Source organism: Triticum urartu, chromosome 6A (assembly GCF_056163025.1).
Source record: "Triticum urartu cultivar PI428250 chromosome 6A, HENAU_Tu73, whole genome shotgun sequence".
Taxonomy (NCBI): Eukaryota; Viridiplantae; Streptophyta; class Magnoliopsida; order Poales; family Poaceae; genus Triticum; species Triticum urartu.
In genome coordinates this window covers 42,050,578-42,071,759 of record NC_141878.1, presented here as the reverse complement: position 1 = coordinate 42,071,759, position 21,182 = coordinate 42,050,578, and the positions used below count along the sequence as shown (strand labels likewise).

The 21,182-nt window shown below is 47.8% G+C and overlaps 3 protein-coding genes across 3 annotated transcripts; 1 reads left to right on the top strand and 2 right to left on the bottom strand.

Annotated features, from left to right (window-relative positions):
• Positions 1-10,227: 10,227 nt before the first annotated feature.
• On the bottom strand, positions 10,228-11,010 carry LOC147963708 (uncharacterized). Its single transcript, XM_087529670.1, has one exon. It carries the CDS (start codon positions 11,008-11,010, stop codon positions 10,228-10,230), a length of 783 nt encoding a protein of 260 aa, XP_087385796.1.
• Positions 11,011-16,155: 5,145 nt separating this feature from the next.
• Positions 16,156-17,403, bottom strand: LOC147963707 (putative F-box protein At2g02030). Its single transcript, XM_087529669.1, has one exon. It carries the CDS (start codon positions 17,401-17,403, stop codon positions 16,156-16,158), a length of 1,248 nt encoding a protein of 415 aa, XP_087385795.1.
• Positions 17,404-20,870: 3,467 nt separating this feature from the next.
• Positions 20,871-21,182, top strand: LOC147963706 (auxin-responsive protein SAUR71-like). Its single transcript, XM_087528735.1, has one exon. It carries the CDS (start codon positions 20,871-20,873, stop codon positions 21,180-21,182), a length of 312 nt encoding a protein of 103 aa, XP_087384861.1.

Genomic DNA, 21,182 nt, shown 5'->3' with positions numbered 1-21,182 from the left:
ACCGCCTCTGCTCCATACACCATAAACAAAGGCGTGTAACCCGTAGATCTGTTAGGTGTAGTATTGATGCTCCAAAGTACAGAAGGTAACTCCTCCACCCAACAACCCGGCGTCCGCAGCAAGGGGACCAAGAGACGGGGCTTGATACCCCTCAAGATTTCTTGATTAGCTCGTTCTGATTGACCATTGGATTGAGGGTGAGACACAGCTGAAACGTCAAGCCGGATATGCTCTCGTTGACAGAACTCTTCCATAGCTCCTTTGGAAAGGTTAGTGCCATTATCAGTTATAATGCTGTGTGGAAAACCAAAGCGAAAAATCACCTTTTTCATAAACTGGACCGCCGTGGCTGCATCACACTTACTGACTAGCTTCGCCTCCACCCACTTTGTGAACTTGTCGACCGCCACCAAGAGGTGCGTCTTTTTATCCTTAGACCTTTTGAAAGGCCCGACCATATCAAGCCCCCAGACTGCAAACGGCCAAGTAATTGGAATCATCCTCAATTCTTGAGCCGGCACATGGGCTCGTCGTGAGAATTTCTGACATCCGTCACATTTACTGACCAGGTCTTCTGCATCAGCATGAGCCGTCAGCCAATAAAACCCATGACGGAAAGCTTTGGCCACAAGAGATTTTGAGCCGGCGTGATGACCACAATCGCCTTCATGAATCTCACGAAGGATCTCCTGACCCTCTGTAGGTGACACGCAACGTTGAAATGCTCCAGTGACGCTGCAGTGATGTAACTCGCCATTAACAATTGTCATGGACTTGGACCGCCGGATGATTTGTCTTGCCAAGGTCTCATCTTCAGGCAACTCTCCCCGGGTCATGTAAGCCAAATAAGGCACTGTCCAATCCGGGATAACGTGGAGAGCCGCCACCAGTTGTGCCTCCAGGTCTGGTATTGCCAGATCTTCCTCTGTAGGTAACTTAACAGAAGGATTATGCAAAACATCCAGAAAGGTGTTAGGCGGCACCGGCTTACGCTGAGACCCCAGCCGGCTTAAGGCATCAGCCGCCTCGTTCTTCCTTCGATCAATGTGTTCCACCACATAACCCTTGAAATGTCCAGCCACAACATCGACTTCACGACGGTAAGCCGCCATAAGGGGATCTTTAGAGTCCCACTTGCCTGACACCTGTTGAGCCACAAGGTCTGAGTCTCCCAAGCATCTTACCCGGCTCAAGTTCATCTCCTTGGCCATCCGGAGACCATGGAGTAGGGCCTCGTACTCAGCTGCATTGTTAGTACAAGGAAACATAAGCCGGAGCACATAACAAGATTTGTCACCTTGAGGGGAAGTTAACACGACTCCAGCCCCCGAGCCTTCCAACTGTCTGGACCCATCAAAGTGAATAGTCCAATAAGTGTTATCGGGCTTCTCCTCAGGTGCCTGTAGCTCTGTCCAGTCGTTGATGAAATCGACCAAAGCTTGAGACTTAATGGCAGTGCGTGGTACGTACTTCAGACCATGAGGCCCGAGCTCGATGGCCCACTTGGCTACTCGTCCTGTAGCCTCTCTGTTCTGAATAATGTCTCCCAGGGGGGCAGAACTTACCACAGTGATAGGGTGACCTTGAAAGTATTGCTTCAGCTTCCGGCTTGCCATGAACACCCCGTAAACAAGTTTCTGCCAATGAGAATATCTTTGTTTTGACTCGATGAGTACATCACTGACATAATAAACCGGCCGTTGAATCGGATGTTCCTTACCAGCCTCCTTGCGCTCTACCACAATTGCCATACTGACGGCTCGTGAATTAGCAGCCACATATAACAGCAAAGGCTCTTTGTCAATGGGAGCTGCAAGAACTGGCGGCTCAGATAACTGCCTCTTCAAATCCTCAAAAGCAGCATTAGCAGCATTACTCCAGACAAAGGTGTCTGCCTTCTTCATCAGTTGGTACAGCGGTAGGGCCTTCTCACCTAACCGGCTTATGAACCGGCTTAAAGCGGCAACACGACCCGCCAGTCGCTGAACATCATTGATACATGCCGGTTTAGCCAAAGAAGTGATTGCCTTAATCTTCTCCGGATAGCCTCGATACCCCTGTTTGAAACCAAGAATCCCAAAAGCTTGCCTGCAGGTACACCAAATACACACTTCTCCGGGTTAAGCATCATTTTGTAAACTCGAAGATTGTCAAAGGTTTCTCTGAGATCAGATATCAAGGTTTCCGGCTCTCTGGATTTCACCACTATATCATCCACATAAGCATGAACATTGCGCCCGATCTGATTGTGGAGACAATTCTGTACACACCGTTGATAAGTCGCCTGGCCACTCTTGAGCCCAAAAGGCACAGACACATAGCAGAAGGCTCCAAATAGAGTGATGAAAGACGTCTTCTCCTGGTCCTTAACTGCCATCTTGATCTAATGATAACCAGAGTAAGCATCCAAAAAGCTCAAACGCGCACAACCCGCCGTAGCATCAATGATTTGATCAATACGGGGGAGAGCGAAAGGATCAGCCGGACAAGCCTTATTTAAGTCCGTGTAATCCACACACATCCGCCAGGTGCCGTTTTTCTTGAGCACGAGCACCGGGTTAGCCAACCACTCCGGGTGAAAAACTTCGACAATGAACCCAGCCGCCAAGAGCCGGGCGACCTCTTCTCCTATAGCTTTTCGTCGTTCCTCATTGAATCGCCGCAGAAACTGCCTGACCGGCTTATACTTCGGATCAATATTAAGAGTGTGCTCAGCGAGTCCTCTCGGTACACCCGGCATGTCAGAAGGCTTCCATGCAAAGATGTCCCGGTTCTCATGGATGAACTCGATGAGCGCGATTTCCTATTTAGGATCCAAGTTGGCACTGATGCTGAATTGCTTAGACGAACCACCCGGAGTAAAATCAACAAGCTTAGTCTTTGCAGCCGATTTAAACTGCATGGCCGGGACATGCTCCGTAGTCGGCTTCTTGAGGTAGGTCATATCCGCCGGGTCAACGTTATCTTGATAAAATTTGAGCTCCTCTGCTGCATAGACAGACTCGGCGTAAGCCGCATCGCCTTCTTAACACTCCAGGGCCACCTTTCAGCTTCCATGCACAATGATGGTACCCTTGTAACCCGGCATCTTGAGCTGTAGATAAACATAACACGGCCGCACCATGAACTTGGCATAAGCCGGCCGCCCGAACAAAGCGTGATATGGACTCTTGATTTTGACCACTTCAAAAGTTAACCTTTCCGCCCTAGAATCATGCTCGTCTCCAAAGGCCACCTCTAGCTCAATCTTACCCACAGGATACGCCGACTTACCAGGCACCACTCCATGGAAGACGGTGTTGGAAGTCTTTAAATTCTTGTCGGTTAAGCCCATGGGCCGAAAGGTCTCGTAATAGAGGATGTTGATGCTGCTACCTCCATCCATGAGCACCTTAGTAAATTTATAACCACCAACCTGCGGTGCCACTACCAGGGCCAGTTGATCCGGATTATCAACCCGGAGAGGGTGATCCTCCCTGCTCCAGACAATAGGCTGTTCCGACCACCTCAAGTAACAAGGGACTGCCGGCTCAACAGAATTCACAGCCCTCTTATGAACTTTCTAATCACGTTTACACAAACTTGTGGTGAACACGTGATACTGCCTACTGTTTAGCTGTTTTGGATGACTCTGATAAACCGACTTCTGCTGCTGCTGACCTCCTTGACCAGACTGCTGTTGATTATAACCACCCTGGCTTCCCTGAAAACCGGATCCTGAACTGCCGCCCGGGCCATGAAAGTCGCCAGCTCCTGAGCCGCCGCCTGGGCCTTGATTGCCATCAAACGTATTAGAATTCTTGAAAGCCTTCATGATTGCACGATCCTTCCATAAATGAGTCGCTGGTCGTTCCTGAGTGCCGTGTTTCGGGCAAGGCTCATTGAGTAGTTGTTCAAGAGACGGACCTGACCCGCCAAACCGAGTGCAAGGCTTTCCTGAGTTCCTGAGTGCCGTGTTTCGGGCAAGGCTTTCCTTTGCGCTTCTAATTGTTACCCTATGCGTTGGCCACAAATTCCGGGTTACCGTCCGCCTTACGCTTATTGCCTACTTGACTCACCGGGTTATGCTGCTGACCTTTCCATTACCATTCTTCTTTCCCTTCCCTGTCTTTTCCTCATCAGACGCAGGATCCTTGGCACTATCAGAATCGGCATACTTGACTAAAGCCGCCATCAGCGTCCCCATATCGTTGCAATCACGCTTAAGACGCCCCAGTTTCTGTCTCAAAGGCTCAAAGCGGCAATTCTTCTCCAGCATGAGAACTGCTGAGCCGGCATCCATCTTGTCAGACGAATGTATTATATCTTTGACCCGGCGCACCCAATGAGTCGTAGATTCACCTTCCTCCTGCTTACAATTTGTCAGGTCCACAATCGACATAGACTGCTTGCAAGTGTCCTTGAAGTTCTGGATGAAACGGGCCTTTAGCTCTGCCCATGAACTAATGGAATTGGGTGGCAAACCCTTTAACCAAGAACGGGCCGTTCCGTCCAACATCATGGTGAAGTATTTAGCCATCGCTTCATCACTAACCTCCAGCAACTCCATGGCCATCTCGTAACTTTCAATCCACGCCCCAGGCTGTAAATCGCCCGTATAATTCGGCACCTTTCGAGGTCCCTTGAAATCCTTGGGCAGACGTACATTACGTACCAGACAAGGAACTCCTCCGGTTCTAGTAGCAACACCCGCCTCAACGGAAGTCGTCGGGTAAGCCGGTGAGTCTTGTTGGGCTGCTAGCTGAGCCGCTAGCTGAGCCGCCGCTCGTCCTCCTGACGTATCCGATCCTGAACCGGGTTATACCCGCCGGGCTGGTTTCGGCGCTGAGCGCTACTTGACAAGGCCTCTGACTCCATGTGTCTACTGTAACTCGGGCTTCGGTTTTGACGAGGCGGAGCTAACCAGGGCGGAGGAGTTGAGTGAATCATGTCCCGGCTGTAAGAGTAGGTCTCTTGCTGAGCCAGGGCTGTTTGGACAAGTTCTCTGATCCTCCGGGTTTCCACCGCTGTCGGATCATCACCATCTACTGGGAGAGCCGCCAAATGTGCTGATGCTGCGATTAAGTTCTCCATGGGGTTGGAGAAGTGACCCTGTGGTATTGGTACGTAATGGGGTGGTGCCATATTGCCGTGAAGAGGCGTCGTCACCGGAGGCTGGACTGGACCTCCCGCTCCGGATGTCATAAACTGGTTTGCACCTGGCGGGTTACTTGGGCCGGCCCTGGGTGTAGCAAAGAGATTCCGAGGATCATAAATCTGAGGTAAACGGGACTGAGTTTTCTGATGTCTCCTCCTCATTACCTCATTAGATGCATTCAAGCTCATCGTGAGCTGAAAGGCCTCTGCCTGAAGTCACTGCGCCCGTACGTCCAAAGCCGCCCGCACTGTGGCTAATCTAGTATCTTCAGCTACTAAGGTTTCCCTGGCCCGGGCGATCTCATCGCGAACCTGTGCCACCTCTGCCTCATGCTCAGATTGGTTCACCGGGACGACTGTAGCAGTTAACAAGGCCGTAAGTTTATCCATGAGATCCATCAACACCCGAGCCGGTGAGCGCACAGGGCCTCCTGCCCCGGCTGTTCCTAACCCGGACGTTATCGCTGCTGAGGCCGTAGAATTTTGGCCGGGTTGAGTACCAGCCATGAAGACTCCTGCCCAGTTTGGCGACTCTGAGGGGTCCGGAATAGTGCTGCCATCGGAACAGCCCCAAGCACACCATCTTGAACTTGATACAGCGAATCTATTGAGCCGGCGGACGAATCACCGTCAGAGACGACGGCCGGCACACCATCACCTTCAGATCCTTCAGGAAATTCACTTCCGTGGATGCAACCCACAAAGGCACGCTTCACGACGGGTTGAGCTCGGGCGGGTTTCGCACGCTGAGCCGTCTCGACGAGGTCGGTGCAGGTGTCCGGCTCAGGGCCCGGCTCACCAATCCGGCCGATGAAGACGTGAATTCCGCCAAAGGGGACCCGGTACCCGTACTCAATTGAGCCGGCGTCGGGGCCCCAGCCTTCGTCATCGATGTAGATCTTGCCGCGACGACTCTTGGTCATCCGGCCAACTGTGTATCCCTTGAGCCCTTCGAAGCTGCCCTTCAAGAACTCAAATCTACCGTGCGCTGGCCCCACGGTGGGCGCCAACTGTCGTGGAATTGTCACGGCAGATGTCCTTTTGTAAGGATTTAATTGTGGAGTCATCGCAACTAGGAAGCTTAAAGGGGTTAATCGGGACAAGGACACGAGAGGTTTATACTAGTTCAGTCCCTTACGGTGAAGGAAGGCCTACGTCTAGTTGGGTTGGAATTGCTTGAGGTTTCGATGACCAGGGAGCGAGATACGCTATGCCTAGCTCTCAATTAGTTGTTTCTTGCCCTAAGCCGCTGGCGGGCCGTCCCCCTATATACACGGGTTGACGCCCCGCGGCCTACAGAGTCCCGGCCGGCTCATAAACAGTGTCCGGCTCGGCGACTAGTTACTTCTACCTTACAGTACAAATTATACCATCATGGCGGTTTATCTGTACAGGCCTCAGAGTCTCCTGTGGGCCTTTAAGCCTTTTAGTGAACCGCCATCTTCATGCCTTGTTCTTGGGCTTCTGATGAACCTCTATTTGCGTAACCCTATCCCCAACAATACTAGAGCCACCGTAATCGGAATCGGAATTGACAGGGTGATCTATTCGCCTTCTAAATCGTTTCACAAGCTGGTTCCTGGTTGCAGCAAACAAGGCTTATGTATGGCCCATGTGAGGAAACAAGCGAATGGGTCCTGCTTGCAGTGAGAAAGGACCAAATGGCAAGAAAATGTTTAAATTGGCCCAGTGAGAGCACGTTCGTTCCAGCAGTATATTCCGCGATTTGCCAGCGTATTTCAACGTTTCTAACGATTCCGGCGGCTTGAGCAGCTCGCCATAGTTCATCTAAACGGCAAGGTCGAGCCTGGCACGTGCCCAGGGTGCCCGTACGCTAAAACTGCCCCTGAGTTTGGGTCAAGTATCGATCGATGACACCTCTTCTCTCCCTCACCGAGGCGAATTTCAGCGATCTGCTCCTCCTCCATTAGCCATCCTCTCCTCCAACTCTTTTGTGTCACCGCCTCTTGTCGTCGCTCGCTACCTCCGTCCTCTCACTGCCGAGGTGCTGATCGAGAGCGATGTTGTTTCTGTCCGTTAACATACGTGCCACTGCCAGTGCCGCCTCTTCCGGCAAGTGACCCCTCCCAGCGTCCATGGCACCACCCGCTGTCTGGATAGCTGTGAACCTGTCGCCATTCCTTGCCATGGTTCTCTCCCTGCTAGCACCTTTACAGGTATATACTAATCTCATCCACATCTCCTTGGACACCCTTCTAACTATCCCCACCATACACCACGACTTTGATTCTGCTAGGCTTGGGGTTGACACGAAATATATTTGTGTATTCTCATAGGTCGATGTGGGAATCGGTAGTCTTTTTTTTTTTGAGGGAAAGCCATCATGGCGGTTTATATTTCATGTGAAAATAAGGATACATCGTTTGATAGGATGTCCACTAGAAAACCCGTAGGCTCCGACTTCCAAACAATAGTTCGAGAGGACTCCGAATTCCTAGCCAACACATCGGCCGCCATATTGGCTTCTCTAGGACAGTGATTAAAAACAATACAACTAAAATTACGAGCTAAGAAAGTACATTCTTCATAGATTGCCGCCGCATGTCCGAGGAAGTTCCCCCCGTTCTGCATAACATCAATCACCTCCATGCAGTCCGCTTCGACATAAAGTTTGTTGCAACCCATATCATTAGCAAGTAACAACCCATTTCTCAGAGCCCTTGCTTCTGCCGTCGCCGCATCCTCCACAAAGGGAATGTCCCCGCACGAAGCAGCTATAAAATTTCCCATGTCATCTCGCAGGATAGCTCCTGTACTCCCAGAGTCGTTGTCCATCTCAAATCCCGCGTCGACGTTCAATTTTATAATTCCCTCAGGTGGCCTCTCCCAGCCGTGCCTCCTGATCTTTGTGTTCTTATTTCTAGCTCTCGTGAATTTTTTAGCTAGAGCCGCAATAGCCTGCGCCGATCTGGACGGGTCCTGTAGAAACTCCTCGTGGGTGTAGCGGCGACGCTCCCACCACACATACCATACAGGGGTTGCCACCAGTGCATTGCGTTGGACTCCCGCCACCGTTGCCTGTAGGCTGCTCTTGGACAGAAACATGTCAGCTAGTACTGATCCTCCCTCACGTTGTGTAGTACATACCTCAGCCACCAATTGTCCTAGACCCAGGATGCGCCACACATCTTGTACTCGTGGGCATAAGAATAGGGCATGTTTAATACTCTCACAATCGATACTACACATAGGACATTGCGAACTCGTGATCATATGTCTATTTGCTAGAACCCCCAGACAAGGGATGACTCCAAGTAAGGCTCTCCACACATGAATCTTTATCTTGGCTGGTACACTTAATTTCCAAATGGTACTCCAAATAGGACTAGTACTTGAGGATTGAACTGAGTTTGTCATTCTCAACTTTCGTCCATGTTGGCGTTCCCACTCTTCATGATAAGCTGACCGTACAGAAAAAATACCGTTCTTATTGCAGTGCCAAGAGACAAAATCATTCATCATACATATAGCCAGAGGTATATTCAGAATACGATGTACATCGACTGGCCAAAATAATTCATTAAGCAACTGCTCATCCCAAACTCTATTCTCTTCATCTATCAACTCAGAGACACGTGTGATAACAATATTACCCCTCGGGGTCATTACTCCCCGTGTAGGGCTGGTTGGGATCCATGGATCCTCCCATATGTTTATTTGAGAGCCATCACCTACTCTCCATATATGCCCTCTCTTGAAAGTTTGTATCCCACTCCATAGGCTCTGCCATGTACAAGAACTACCCTTCTTAAGACTACAATTCAGAAGGTCGCCCTCAGGAAAATATTTAGCCTTCAACACTCTCGCACAAAGTGATTCTGGTTCAGACAATAACCTCCAACACTGCTTAGCCAAAAGTGCCATATTAAAATAGTGCAAGTCTCTGAATCCCATGCCTCCTCTCTCTTTTGGAACACACATCTTCCACCATGCAAACCAATGCATATGTTTTTTTATATCATCATCGCCCCACCAATATTTAGACATGGCCGTTGTAATGCTATTGCACACCTGTTTGGGCAATTTAAAAACTGACATAGCATACGACGGGATAGCCTGTATCACTGCCTTCAGCAAGACCTCCCTACCTCCCACAGATAACAATTTTTCTTTCCATCCCCTTATTCTGCACAGAACTCTGTCAATAAGATGTTGAAAACAATCTGACCTGTCAATTCCCACAATTGGGGGTAGTCCCAAATATTTGTCCGTGATCGCCTCCGCCATAATATTTAGAGTTGTGCACACCTTCACTCGAGTTTCAACAGGGGTACAGGGGCTAAAGAAAATACTCGATTTAGCTTCACTCGCCAGTTGTCTCGAGGCAGCACAGTAATTATCCAGTGCTCTCCGAAGACCATTAGCATTTGTTGCATCGGCCCTCATAAGGATAAGAGAGTCATCGGCAAACAGTAGATGTGAAACCGGTGGGGCGTCCCGGCAAACCCGAACTCCAAGCAAATTACCCGCCTCCTCTTCATGCATAATCAAGCTAGAAAGGCCTTCAGCACAAAGCAAGAATAAGTATGGCGAGAGCGGATCCCCCTGTCTAAGACCCCTGGACGGAACAAAATAGTCAGATAAATCATTATTAACTCGGACTTGGTACCTTACAGATTTTACACACTCCATAATCAATGCCACCCAGCTGGGCCTAAACCCCAGTCTTAGTAAAACCTTCTCCAGAAAACACCACTCGACCCGGTCGTAAGCCTTGTGCATATCAAGTTTCACCGCACAAGTACCATATTTACCAACTGTTTTCCTCTTAATTGCATGATATGATTCAAAAGCCACAAGAAAATTATCCGTGATGAGCCGCCCCGGAACAAAGGTGCTTTGGTTTGGTGAAATAATATCTGTCAAGAGAAACTTAAGCCGGCTCGCTAAAAGTTTAGAAATCACCTTGTATACCACGTTACATAGGCTGCTAGGACGGAATTGTGTAATCACATTCGGATTTTCAACCTTCGGGATTAGAACAATGGTGGTGTTATTCCACCCCTCAGGGATCTTCCTTGTGTTAATGGCCAGAAACACCTCATCAATCAAGTCCTCACCAATTATATGTCAGAATCGTTTATAAAAAACAGCATGTAACCCGTCCGGGCCAGGCGCTTTTAAGTCGCCGATATTGTACATTGCTTTCTTCACTTCCTCGCGTGAATAGGCCCTGTTTAGTTCAGCATTCATCGCCTCAGTAACACGTGGTTTGATTTTCTCTATGACATGAGCATTCGGTTCCAGAACACCAGATGTAAAGAGCCCTGAAAAGTAAGCTGCAGCGTGAGCTTTGATGAGCGTCTCTTCTTCCATCCATTCACCATTCTCCTTCTGAATCCGCTTGATAAAATTCTTTTTTCGTCGTCCATTAGCAGCTCGGTGAAAGAAATCTGTATTTTGGTCTCCCCGGGTTAGCCAATCAGCCCGGCCACGTTGGAGCCAATAGATCTCTTCCTGTTCAAGTAACTTCTCAATTTGCAGGTGCAGTTCGTGCTGCCTAACAGCAGAAGCTTCACTCAGCGGACCCGACAACACTACGTTTAGCTGTTTCTGCAGCTCTCTGAGCCTATGCCGTGGGCCCTTTAATACTTCTCTATCCCAACGATGTAGTGCGCCATGAACTTCCGCTGTATTTTCTGCAAATGATGCTATCCCGGATGCCTTGCGTCTGTCCCAGGCCACTTGAACAATCGTCTCGACGTCCTCCTCAGCCAGCCAGCGTGCCTCGAATTTGCGAGGGCCGCAAGGTCCTCTAATCTGTACTCCGAGCTGGTATTCTGTATCAATAAGAACCGGCCGATGATCGGATTTATCGAAATCCTCATTCGACACACCGTAACCAGGGAACATGTCCGCCCATCGAATGTTACTGGTTGCACGATCTAGACGCTCTCGTATGTTTCCTCGTCGCCATGAGAATATGTCGCCAATGTAACCAAGGTTGTCCAGACCACAATCAGAGAGGGCATGGAGCGTTGGGGCCGTGCAGCACCCCCTTCTTTTTCATGGGTATGTAAAATTTCATTGAAATCTCCAGCTAGTAACCGCGGCATGTCTGACATAGCATGTAATTCCCTTATGTAATCCCACGTCAAATGTTTCTGTTCTCCACTTGGCTCACCATAAAGGCCTGTGAACCGCCATGCATTGTTGGAACCTTCATTTATTCGGATGTCAATGTAGTTGTTATGTACTTCTGATGACGTTACTCCCAACTTATTGTACCAAAACATAACTAGACCACCACTTCTACCATCGCTTTCTGAAATCGCCATTGCCTCAAAACCCAAACGCCTCCTGAGCTTTTCTACCTTAGCTTTGTTCAAATGTGCTTCAGACAGAAAAATCACATCTGCTCTTACCCGCCCTTGGATCCCCAAGAGCGCACGAACTGCCGCGGGCTTCCTCATTCCACGACAGTTCCAACATAGGATTTTCATTGCGACCGGTCGAGCCCCTCCTCGGGACTCGCCGATAAATTGTGGCTGGCATCCATCACAGCCGTGTTATCCTTCTTAGACCTTTTCGAACCCTGGGAATTAGTATCATCATCTTCCTGTACGTCACCCGTCAACGCCGGATCATTCTTTTTTTCCACAACCATTGCGTTGTTATCTGCTACAAGCACTCCGTTCTCCTTAATCACCAGTTGCATGGAATTCGGGTCAGACACAGCTACATCATAATTAAGCCTCTTTCGGCTATTTGTCTTGTCCAGAATCTCATCTCTCAGATTTTCCACGGGGCTATTGGCGTTATCCTGCAGATTATCATTAGTGCTTTTGCCACGTTGTACACCCCCACCTGGGTCTCCCCTCTGAACTGGAATACCTCCCTGTCCTTGTTGTTGAGAACCAGGTCTAGGGGCTAGCATCCACTCGCCCAGATCCATACTCTCAGGCGTGTGTTTGCCGTTGCCATGTTCCAGATGTGTATGACCCATGTACCCACATACATAGCAAAAAAACAGGAATTTTCTCATAAAGTATTGAGAAATAGACCTTCTGATTTTTAGTTATGGATACGGAACGCATCAAAGGCTCATTAACATCTAATTTCACTCGAACACGCACAATCCTGCCGTTTCCCCATCTAGGGTTAAGCATCACGTTCTCCACCTTCCCTACTTTCTTGGTCAGGGACTTAATGATGTGATCTTTCCGGTACAAGGGGGGGAGATCAACAATCTGAATCCACACTGACAGTTTGTCGAGAACGACATCATTCTGTTTTGTGAATCCATCATACCTCTCAATCAGCACACCTTGATCCCGGAATAACCATGGACCACCTTCGGTGACCTTTCTCCAGTCACCCAAGCAATTGACAGTGATCACGAACAAGTTGCTTCCAAGGGCGCTGAAGGTCGCTCCTTGTGCTAGGCTCCAAGCCATCCGCATGGAGTCATAGAACGCACCGCGACTAAAGGGCCTAGTTGTGTGAACCCTAGCGATCACCATGAACTCCGCCTCATCAACCTCGTCTGGGAACTCCTCGTTGATGTTCAGATCATCCTCCTCCCTCTCCTAAAGATTTAGTTTTCCTATCAGAGCTTCCACACCCGACACTCCTCCCGCCGCCATGGCGCTGTTTGTCGATGACTGGGAATCGGCAGTCTTAGTCCTCATGCCATCATGTTTTCTGTTATCAAATTAAGAAGGTTCTATTGTTATACATTTGTCATTTTGAGCTGTTACCAACTTCATGATTTTTCTTTTATTTACAGGAGTTAGTCCTGTTTTTAACTTTTTATTGATCTTTCTTCCCTAATTAAATTTATGTGTCTCCGGTTTTCATTAATTGACATGTCACATAGAAGACAAATTCTCAGTTCCATGTACTATATGATTGAAACTTTTACATCCATATTACTTATTTACATTGTACTGTAATAAATCTGCAGGTTAGGATCACCGTTAATAAAGTTATACTTTCTGAAAGCGTTGGCTTCTTGGGTTGCCACTTGCCAATAAATGTTAATGGAGTCAGAGGTGCCACGTCAAACATGAACCAGTGAACTTCTTTAGGAGATTCCATATATATGCTAATCGGGTTCTGCGCTACTCTTTGCAGGTCAGTCACAAGGTAATGGCTGTTGATTTTGGCGTATTGACCCTGGCCATGTTAGACAGGTAAATAAAGTATTACTGTATGTGGAGATTGAATAGTGAAATTACCATATAATCATATTTAATAGGTTTCATTCTTCAGGTTAGCCTCCCACGCATGTTGTCCTTTAATCATGTATATCATTTTTTGTGAGGTATTATGGTGTCATTTCATTCTTAATTATTTCATTCAGGAAAGTTTGGAGAGTTTAGAGAAAAAAACAAAGGTTTAGACAGAAGATATGATTTTTGCAAACCGCTAACTTTGTTTTCTAAGTTTGCCTGAGCAATGATGATCTCCCTTTGTTGTTTCCCCATTTCGTGAGAGATAGCCATGTACAGCCGACGCCGCATGTGGCTACTGAACCCCCTGTTAACATGTAACCACTTGGTTTTTTCCTTCTTAGTGAAAAGGCAAAACCCCTACCGCTTATATTCTAAAAAATTGTTTTCAATCAATCACAAACTATTCATACACATATTTGTTTGAATACCTGTAATCCTATTGAAAATCTTAACAAAATGAACGGGCGCGGCAACGCGCGCCATCATGATCTAGTATTCTATGAGGAAGATAACGATTTTGCAGCATCACTACAAAACCATTAAATTGATCATTGAATTAAACAGACAAGTTCATAAAGATTTATGTAGTTTATTAGTTAATCATCTATTAGTAGACATCATCTCATATTCAAAGAACACAACTATGTAAATTCTCCAAACATTTTCTGCATTTCCTAAATTTTTTAGTTTCTGAATTACAAAGTGTAAATTATGGTCTATTACTCAAAATCATGTGCTACTACTTCCTCCATCCAGTAGTATAGGGCGTGTGCGTGTTTTTCGTTCGGCAATTTGATTAATCAAATATGTATCATGTGCGAATATGTATCATGTGCGACTAAAAGTATGTTTGGAAACTATATTTGGAGATGAATCCTAAGATAAGCTCTTGGTGACATATTAAGTCAGTCAAATTGATGACCTAGAAACACACACACGACCGACGCGGACATAAGGAGTAACATTTGCTACAGTACATCATAAGTGCCTCGTAAACACATCCTAATAGCTAGGCTTTGTACTTGACTTGCTACTGGAGTAAGCATTGCCGGTAGTTAATACTTTATAATTGAACAATAATGTCATAGCTCCTAATAATTTTGTAATTGCAAGTGAAAAATCCTGCTCATGGTGGCTACAATATTTTCTGCCGGGGGCAAGGAAGGAGGGCTAGAAACCTCGAAATCCATACATCCCCACATGACACAGGATTCTGTCAAGAAAAGGCAAAGCAATCCTTACCCGAACCTGACGACAAGTCTACAGGCTTACTCCTTCTCAGTCACCGCTGCCTCGGCGCTGCCCCATCGGTGCCAATGGTCTTGCCGCGATTGGAGACTGGAGTTTTCCGTGGGCATAAAACGAGGGGAAAACGAGACAGGCCGCTAGTGGGCCAAGCACATTATCTCGGCCTGGCTGCTGTTCGCTACTACTCGTACATAGGAGGCCTCTACAATCGCAAGAAAAGAAACTAGGAATGGCCATGAGGCTGGCTGCTGTGTGATCTGAGCTTGCGTGCTCTGCCCCCAGCAGGCCTTGTGCCTTGGGCTACCAGCGAACCTGGGAGGGGGCCCTGGTCTTGGGGGGCCCGGGGCGGCCACCCCCTGCCCCTCCAAAGGACCGGCCCTGTGTGCATGTGCGACTATCATGAAATATGCTAGTTAGGATAGGGGTACAGGGCCCTACCACCCGCCACCCTAAGTTAGAGGTAGAGGGCCAATGCCCCCACCCCTCCCTACCACATTGTGTAATACTCCCTCCGTTCCAAATTACTCGTCGCAGAAATGGATGTATCTAGAACTAAAATACATCTAGATACATCCATACCTGCGACAAGTAATTCAGAACGGAGGGAGTATATTATATCCGAGCACATATGACACATACCGTTTAGATAATTGTAATAGTACATAAATTACTTGTTATACCAGATTTTTTTCAAGGTTGATCCATCAATTTGTTCTCAATCATCGATGAGGAGATGGAAATCTCAAAGGCGGTGGACCTGAGTTGCAACGAGATCATCGACAAGGAGCTGGAGTGTTCGATTCTTCAGTTAAAGGACAACCAAGATTGATGCGCACGAGAAGAACCAACTGCTCACGATGCTCTTGTTGAATGAACCATTATGTACTTTTATTGCACCATTTCACTTGTCGCCCTGTTCCTTTTATCATTGTTTCCGGCTGGCTATATAAAGCCTTGCTTACCTGTAATCAGGATGGAATTCCTGTGAGAGCTTTGCTCCAAACACTTTACAGTTCCTCTTAGAGAGAATGTGACAATCTGCAGGCAATGTACATCTAGGAAGAATGAAGCGGAAAGACTTGATGTATTGATGGAATAATATAATCCTTAAATGGCCATTCAAAACTTCTCCCAAAATAAGGTGAAAATAAATGATGTAGTATACCTGGAATTGATGACAGTTCACTCCGAATTGTAAATTTGGTGGAGCTGACAAATCTAGGCTTCAAATTACAACTGTAGAATTTGTCGAGTCCCTGATGGGTGGTCCTCACCAAAGTGGATTTTGCCTGAAGGGTTCGGGTTGGATACCCTGAGCCGAGAAGTACACTCAGCAAACACGTTGCCGAGTGGGAATTGGCTTTTGCCGAGTTTTCTTAGTACTCGGGAAACTCAGAAATTACAGTAGTGACACAACAAGAATATTAGGGATTCATATTTTCCACGGCTATGACATCGTGCAACAAATTAAACATGATCCAATCCTATATGCTTAATACTAATAATAATAAGACTAGTTCCACCAGGCAAGGGGAGTTAAGACCGCACGTAGAGCTCAGAAATCGGATTGCCATCACCTCCGATCCGGCTTTGTCCCGCCCGGCGAGGCATAGGCAACACGTTCCGTTGTTGATTGTTCATACCGTGCAGCATTCATTGCAGTTAATTTAGCACCGTGCCTCTGCACGGGAGTAAGGCGCTCTTTAAACAAAGAGATTCTTGCAACAGGTCGCTCAGTTCCATAACGAGAAATTCCTTCGAGTCCAAGGATTAGTTCTAGGGTTTGAGACATGAGATCATAGGCGAAAACCCTGCCAAAGGACGTGGCAAGGATCATCTTCTTTCCTTGTTTGCCAACAACTCTGACATACTGTGGCACAGTCAGCACATATCCTGTTTTATAACCAAGCCGTACCAAGTCCACGCGATGCTGCAGCGACCAGTCACCATTATCTTCCCTGACCTTCCAGATCTCCAGGCAACTAAGAACAGAAGCCCGAGGGAGGAGGTCCTCCCGGACCATGCACAGCCCGCCGTCAAGCTCCGTCAGGTGCGCTCCTTCCCAGTCGAAGGGCGGTGCCCGGACCCAGCTGAACGTCTCGTCCGCGACGGAGAAAGACAGCACCGCGGCTGCCGGCCTTGTGGCGAAATAAAATCTTGGGTGGATGAGCCAGTGCAGACACCCGTCGGCGAACACCGCCGGCAGTTTGTGGCACACACCCCCGAACAGCGCGGCCCCGGCGAGCTTGCGTGGCATGCCGTCGACAGAGATCGGCCTCCAGCGATCTCCCCCAAGGGTGTGCACCTCGCACCTGGCCCTGATAAATGCTTCCCGGGTTGTCTCACCGTCGCCGATAAACAGCCGCACGACCTTGCACTCCTTGGTCTTGGCGTCGAAGCCGAGGCCGGCCGTTGTCGAATGAAGGATCTTGTCTTGGCAAGGCGGCAGCATGGTGACTGCTCGCGTGGTGGCATTCAGGACGTAGAACCCGCTGTCAGGGTCGTGCAGGAGGGTGAGGCCGCGGCACGGCGTGGACGTTATGCGCGCGCTGTCGCCGCGCATGCCGGTGAGGGTGAGCAGCGGCATGCCGCCGTCGTCGTCGCTGGAGAGCACCTCGGTGGAGTCGAATCTCGCGGTCTGTGAGAGGAACAGCAGCTTAACAGGCTCCGTTGCCGACCCGGCAGCCTCCTTCGCCGCGCAGAACTCCTCGGAGGGTACCAGCGCGGCCCAGCGGCGGCAGACGGCGCGGGATCTGAGGATGGCTTTCACGGGCAGACGCACGAGCACCTCCATAATCATCTCCTCCGGCAGCATCGCCATTATCCTCGTTGGTTTGAGCAGCAAGCAGGCCGTCTCGTTGAATACGTACGTACAACGTGGGGAGATGCTTGGATGGAGTACAGGGCAAGTTTTGGTTGGTTTAAACCAATTTCATCTCTGTCTTTCTTTATCTCTATATAAGATTCTAATGGAATACGTTTGTGTTTCCTCTTCTGTAGTCCTTCACAACCTCAAAACTCCTGAACTCCTTCAATGCAAAAAATAAAAACCTCCTCTTTTTTTAGCCAAAAAAAATAAAAACCTCCTGAACTGCTGGGCTGGAAAAATCGACTGGGCTTTGAGCAGCTAACTTGCACACGGAGGAACGGGCTGGCCCATGTTTGGATACATGCCATATACATAACTCAATTCAAAATCCTGGTAGAAACAAATTTGCCACACACGACATGCCTCTCCTACAAGTGATAAAATGAAAAATTGTTTCATAAAATTTGAACAAAGTTGGTGTTACGGATTCATGATTTTTAGCTACGTTAGCAGAGATAGCAATATTGAATGATTAGTTGACAAATAATTAGACGACATACATTTCTTGAAGCTTCCAAATGTATGTATTAAGATAATAAGTTATATATTTGATTTCTTAGGTGGTTCAAACTAGTTTTTCATGTCGTCTTTGACTTCCAGTCATGTATCTCGTCATGGAAGAAAATGCACCGAGGCAGTGCTCTAGCACTTCGCCAAAAGAAGAAGCAAAAGAGGTGTCACTGTGTTGGGCATGTTCCGGTGCACAGTGTGTGCGTGGTGAGGATTGCAGTGCGCGTCGTGGGCAACGTGTGGTGGAGCGTGAGCATGGGCCCACATTGGAAGGCGGGAGGGGGGTTGGCGACACGTTGGTGTGTGATGGTGCAATGGTACCACAAGTCTAGTGAGGAGGACGCGTGTGAGGAGTGCGGGGAAGAACATGTGAGGTGGCTCGTGCTTAGCAAGGTGTGAGCAGAGTGATCCTATTCTCCACCTTTTTTTTGCGACAATTTTTTTAATCTATTCATCTTCAAACATTACAGTACAACGAACACCAGAAATAATAAAAATTACATCCAAATCCGTAGAAGCTAAGAATATACTAAGACAAATTAAGACAAATTGCATAGGCACAAGCACCCGAGCAATTATGAGCCACCCCATTTTAGGCTTCTGTCTGGTTTTCCATCGGTCTTCCCGTCAGTTTTTAGTTTAGGAGAAAATGATTTAGCGTTGGCGGATTTACAAATAATAATTTTATTGTGGATATTAAAAATGTTCACAATGTTACAAAACAAATTTATTTTTAAAAAAATTTACTGGTTTTATAAAATATTTAATTTTATTAAAGTGTTCCCATTTTCATAAATTATAATGCCATTTTTAAGTGTTCATGTATTTTAAAAGGAGCATTTTAAAAACATAAAATAGAAAAGAAGAAGAAAAATATGAAAAAGAAAATCTGAACAAACGAAACAAATCAAAAAGAAAAACACTGAAAAACAGAAAGAAAAGAAATAGCTACATAGGCCGGCTCATCTAATTAGTGCACGGGTTCAAATGCGGCGAGCTGGGCTTGTCTCGGAGGCACAAAGAAGTAATAAATAAGATTAAGAAAAAGTAAATAAGATCAACTCGGCTCGGCCTATGTTCTTGTTGGGCGGAGCCGAGCCCAAAAGCCCGTCTCACGCCAGATCAGCATGTAAAACAAAGCCGCACTCCATATGTCCTCTATCTGTTGATCCCCCACAGCTTGTGTCAGAGCTTATTGACGAGACATCCAGGTCATGGAACATACAGAAGCTTAATGAGCATTTTATTGCACCGGATGTGACTGTTATTCAGAACATACCACTGAGTTTCAGGGTGCAACCCGACTTCTGGGCCTGGCATTATGATAGAAGAGGAATCTTTACGGTTAAATCTGCTTATAGAATGATCAGCAGAATCAAACACCAGCGAGAGGACTGGCTAGAGCACAGGCCTACTCACTCTAATACCGAAGCTGAAAGCAAGTCCTGGTCGCAACTATGGAAAGTGAAAATCCCGTCAAAGGTAAAGGTCTTTGTTTGGAGATTAGCCCAGATGTCACTACCGACTGGATCACTCCGTCATGAGCGCAATATGGCTACGTCCCCTGAGTGTGGCCTTTGCCAGGAGGAGTATGACTCGTGGCGCCACTCTCTGTTTGAGTGCAGAATGGCACGCTGTGTATGGGCGCTCTGTGATGAGGAAATTGTTGAGCATATAATATCAAACAGAAGTGAAGACGCACGGCTATGGCTCTTCTGGCTTTTTGAATCTATGAACCAGCAGGATCTTGCTAGGGTTCTAATCACCATGTGGGCCATATGGTGGGCGCGGAGAAGGGCGATCCATGATGATGAATTCCAGAGTCCATTATCTACTATGTGTTTTATTAACAGGTATCTCGAGGATCTTCAGATTGCTTCAAAGCGAGAACCAACAACACATGCAGGTGCAGCAGAACCAAGAGCCCGGAGATGGATTCCGGCCGGTGAAGATGCGGTAAAGATCAATGTGGATGGAGCCGTTTCCCGCTCAGGGAGGACGGGGGCAAGCGCGGCAATTTGCAGGGATAAAAATGGCTGCTATATTGGCTCATCAGCGGTGGTATTTGAAGGCCTAGTGGATGCAGCAAGTTTGGAAGTTCAAGCATGCAATGAGGCCCTCGCTCTTGCTCAAGATCTCCTACAACCACATGTGATAATAGCTTCGGATTGCTCGCAAGTTGTCTCAGATATTAATGGTTCTGCGCATCTTCTTCTTATGCTTTTGTTCTGGACGAAATTAGAGTTAGAACTTTAGATTTTGAAAAAGTTGTTTTTCGTTTTGAGAATAGGGAGGCAAATGTTGAGGCACATGCCTTGGCAAAGGCAGCCTCGACACTCCCTGTTGGTCGACATGTGTGGCTAGGTAACTTACCAGACATCATTTGTATTCCGCATGTTTTGGTTGATGAATAAAGCCCTAGTTTCACCTCAAAAAAAAAAAAAACAAAGCCGCACTCCATATTAATTGTAGTATAGTTTTTTTTTTGCTCAAAATTGTAGTATAGTTTTAGTAATAGTACAACTAATGTGAGGGAGAATTGTAGTACTTTTTTTTCTGTTGACTGGGAGCATTTGCAAATGGTTTGACTAATGACTAGTAATCACCTACGGCCGGAATCAGAGCCCATCGTCCACGCTCGCAGTCACCATCGCAACACCTTGTCACATAGCCTACGTTAACTATCTTAACTGAACCCCTTTCCAAACTCGCTTACTGCTGGATCAACAACCACATCCTGATCGATTAACCCGGGACGATCTTTCTCTCTCATCACTATAAAAACATATGGCAGGGATCTCTCCAGCATCATCATCTGGACATCATCACACGATTGACCGTCATCAAACCATTAGCACCTTCAGCTCCGTGCTAGCTACCTACGCACAACCCACCGAATAGCAACAGCAATGGCCGCCTGGCGAAGGAAGGAGACGGCCGAAGCATACTTCCTCGCCGTTGATGCCGGCAACACAGGAAAGAAGGTCCCAAAGGGGTACATCCCGCTGGCGCTGGTGGGCGAGGAGGGGAACGGCGACGAGCGGGTGCTGGTGCGCATCGGCGGGCTCAAGGAGCCGTGCATGGCGGCGCTGCTGGAGATGGCCGCGGAGCAGTTCGGCTACGGCCAGCCCGGCGTCCTAAGGATCCCCTGTGACGCACAGCAGTTCCAACTGATGGTCGCGGCCATGTGCAGCAAAGAGGAAAGCCACATAGCTAGGTGA

Coding starts and splice junctions, on each gene's coding strand:
- LOC147963708 (XM_087529670.1), bottom strand. CDS start 11,010: ATGTTCCCTGGTTACGGTGTGTCGAATGAGGATTTCGATAAATCCGAT.
- LOC147963707 (XM_087529669.1), bottom strand. CDS start 17,403: ATGGCGATGCTGCCGGAGGAGATGATTATGGAGGTGCTCGTGCGTCTG.
- LOC147963706 (XM_087528735.1), top strand. CDS start 20,871: ATGGCCGCCTGGCGAAGGAAGGAGACGGCCGAAGCATACTTCCTCGCC.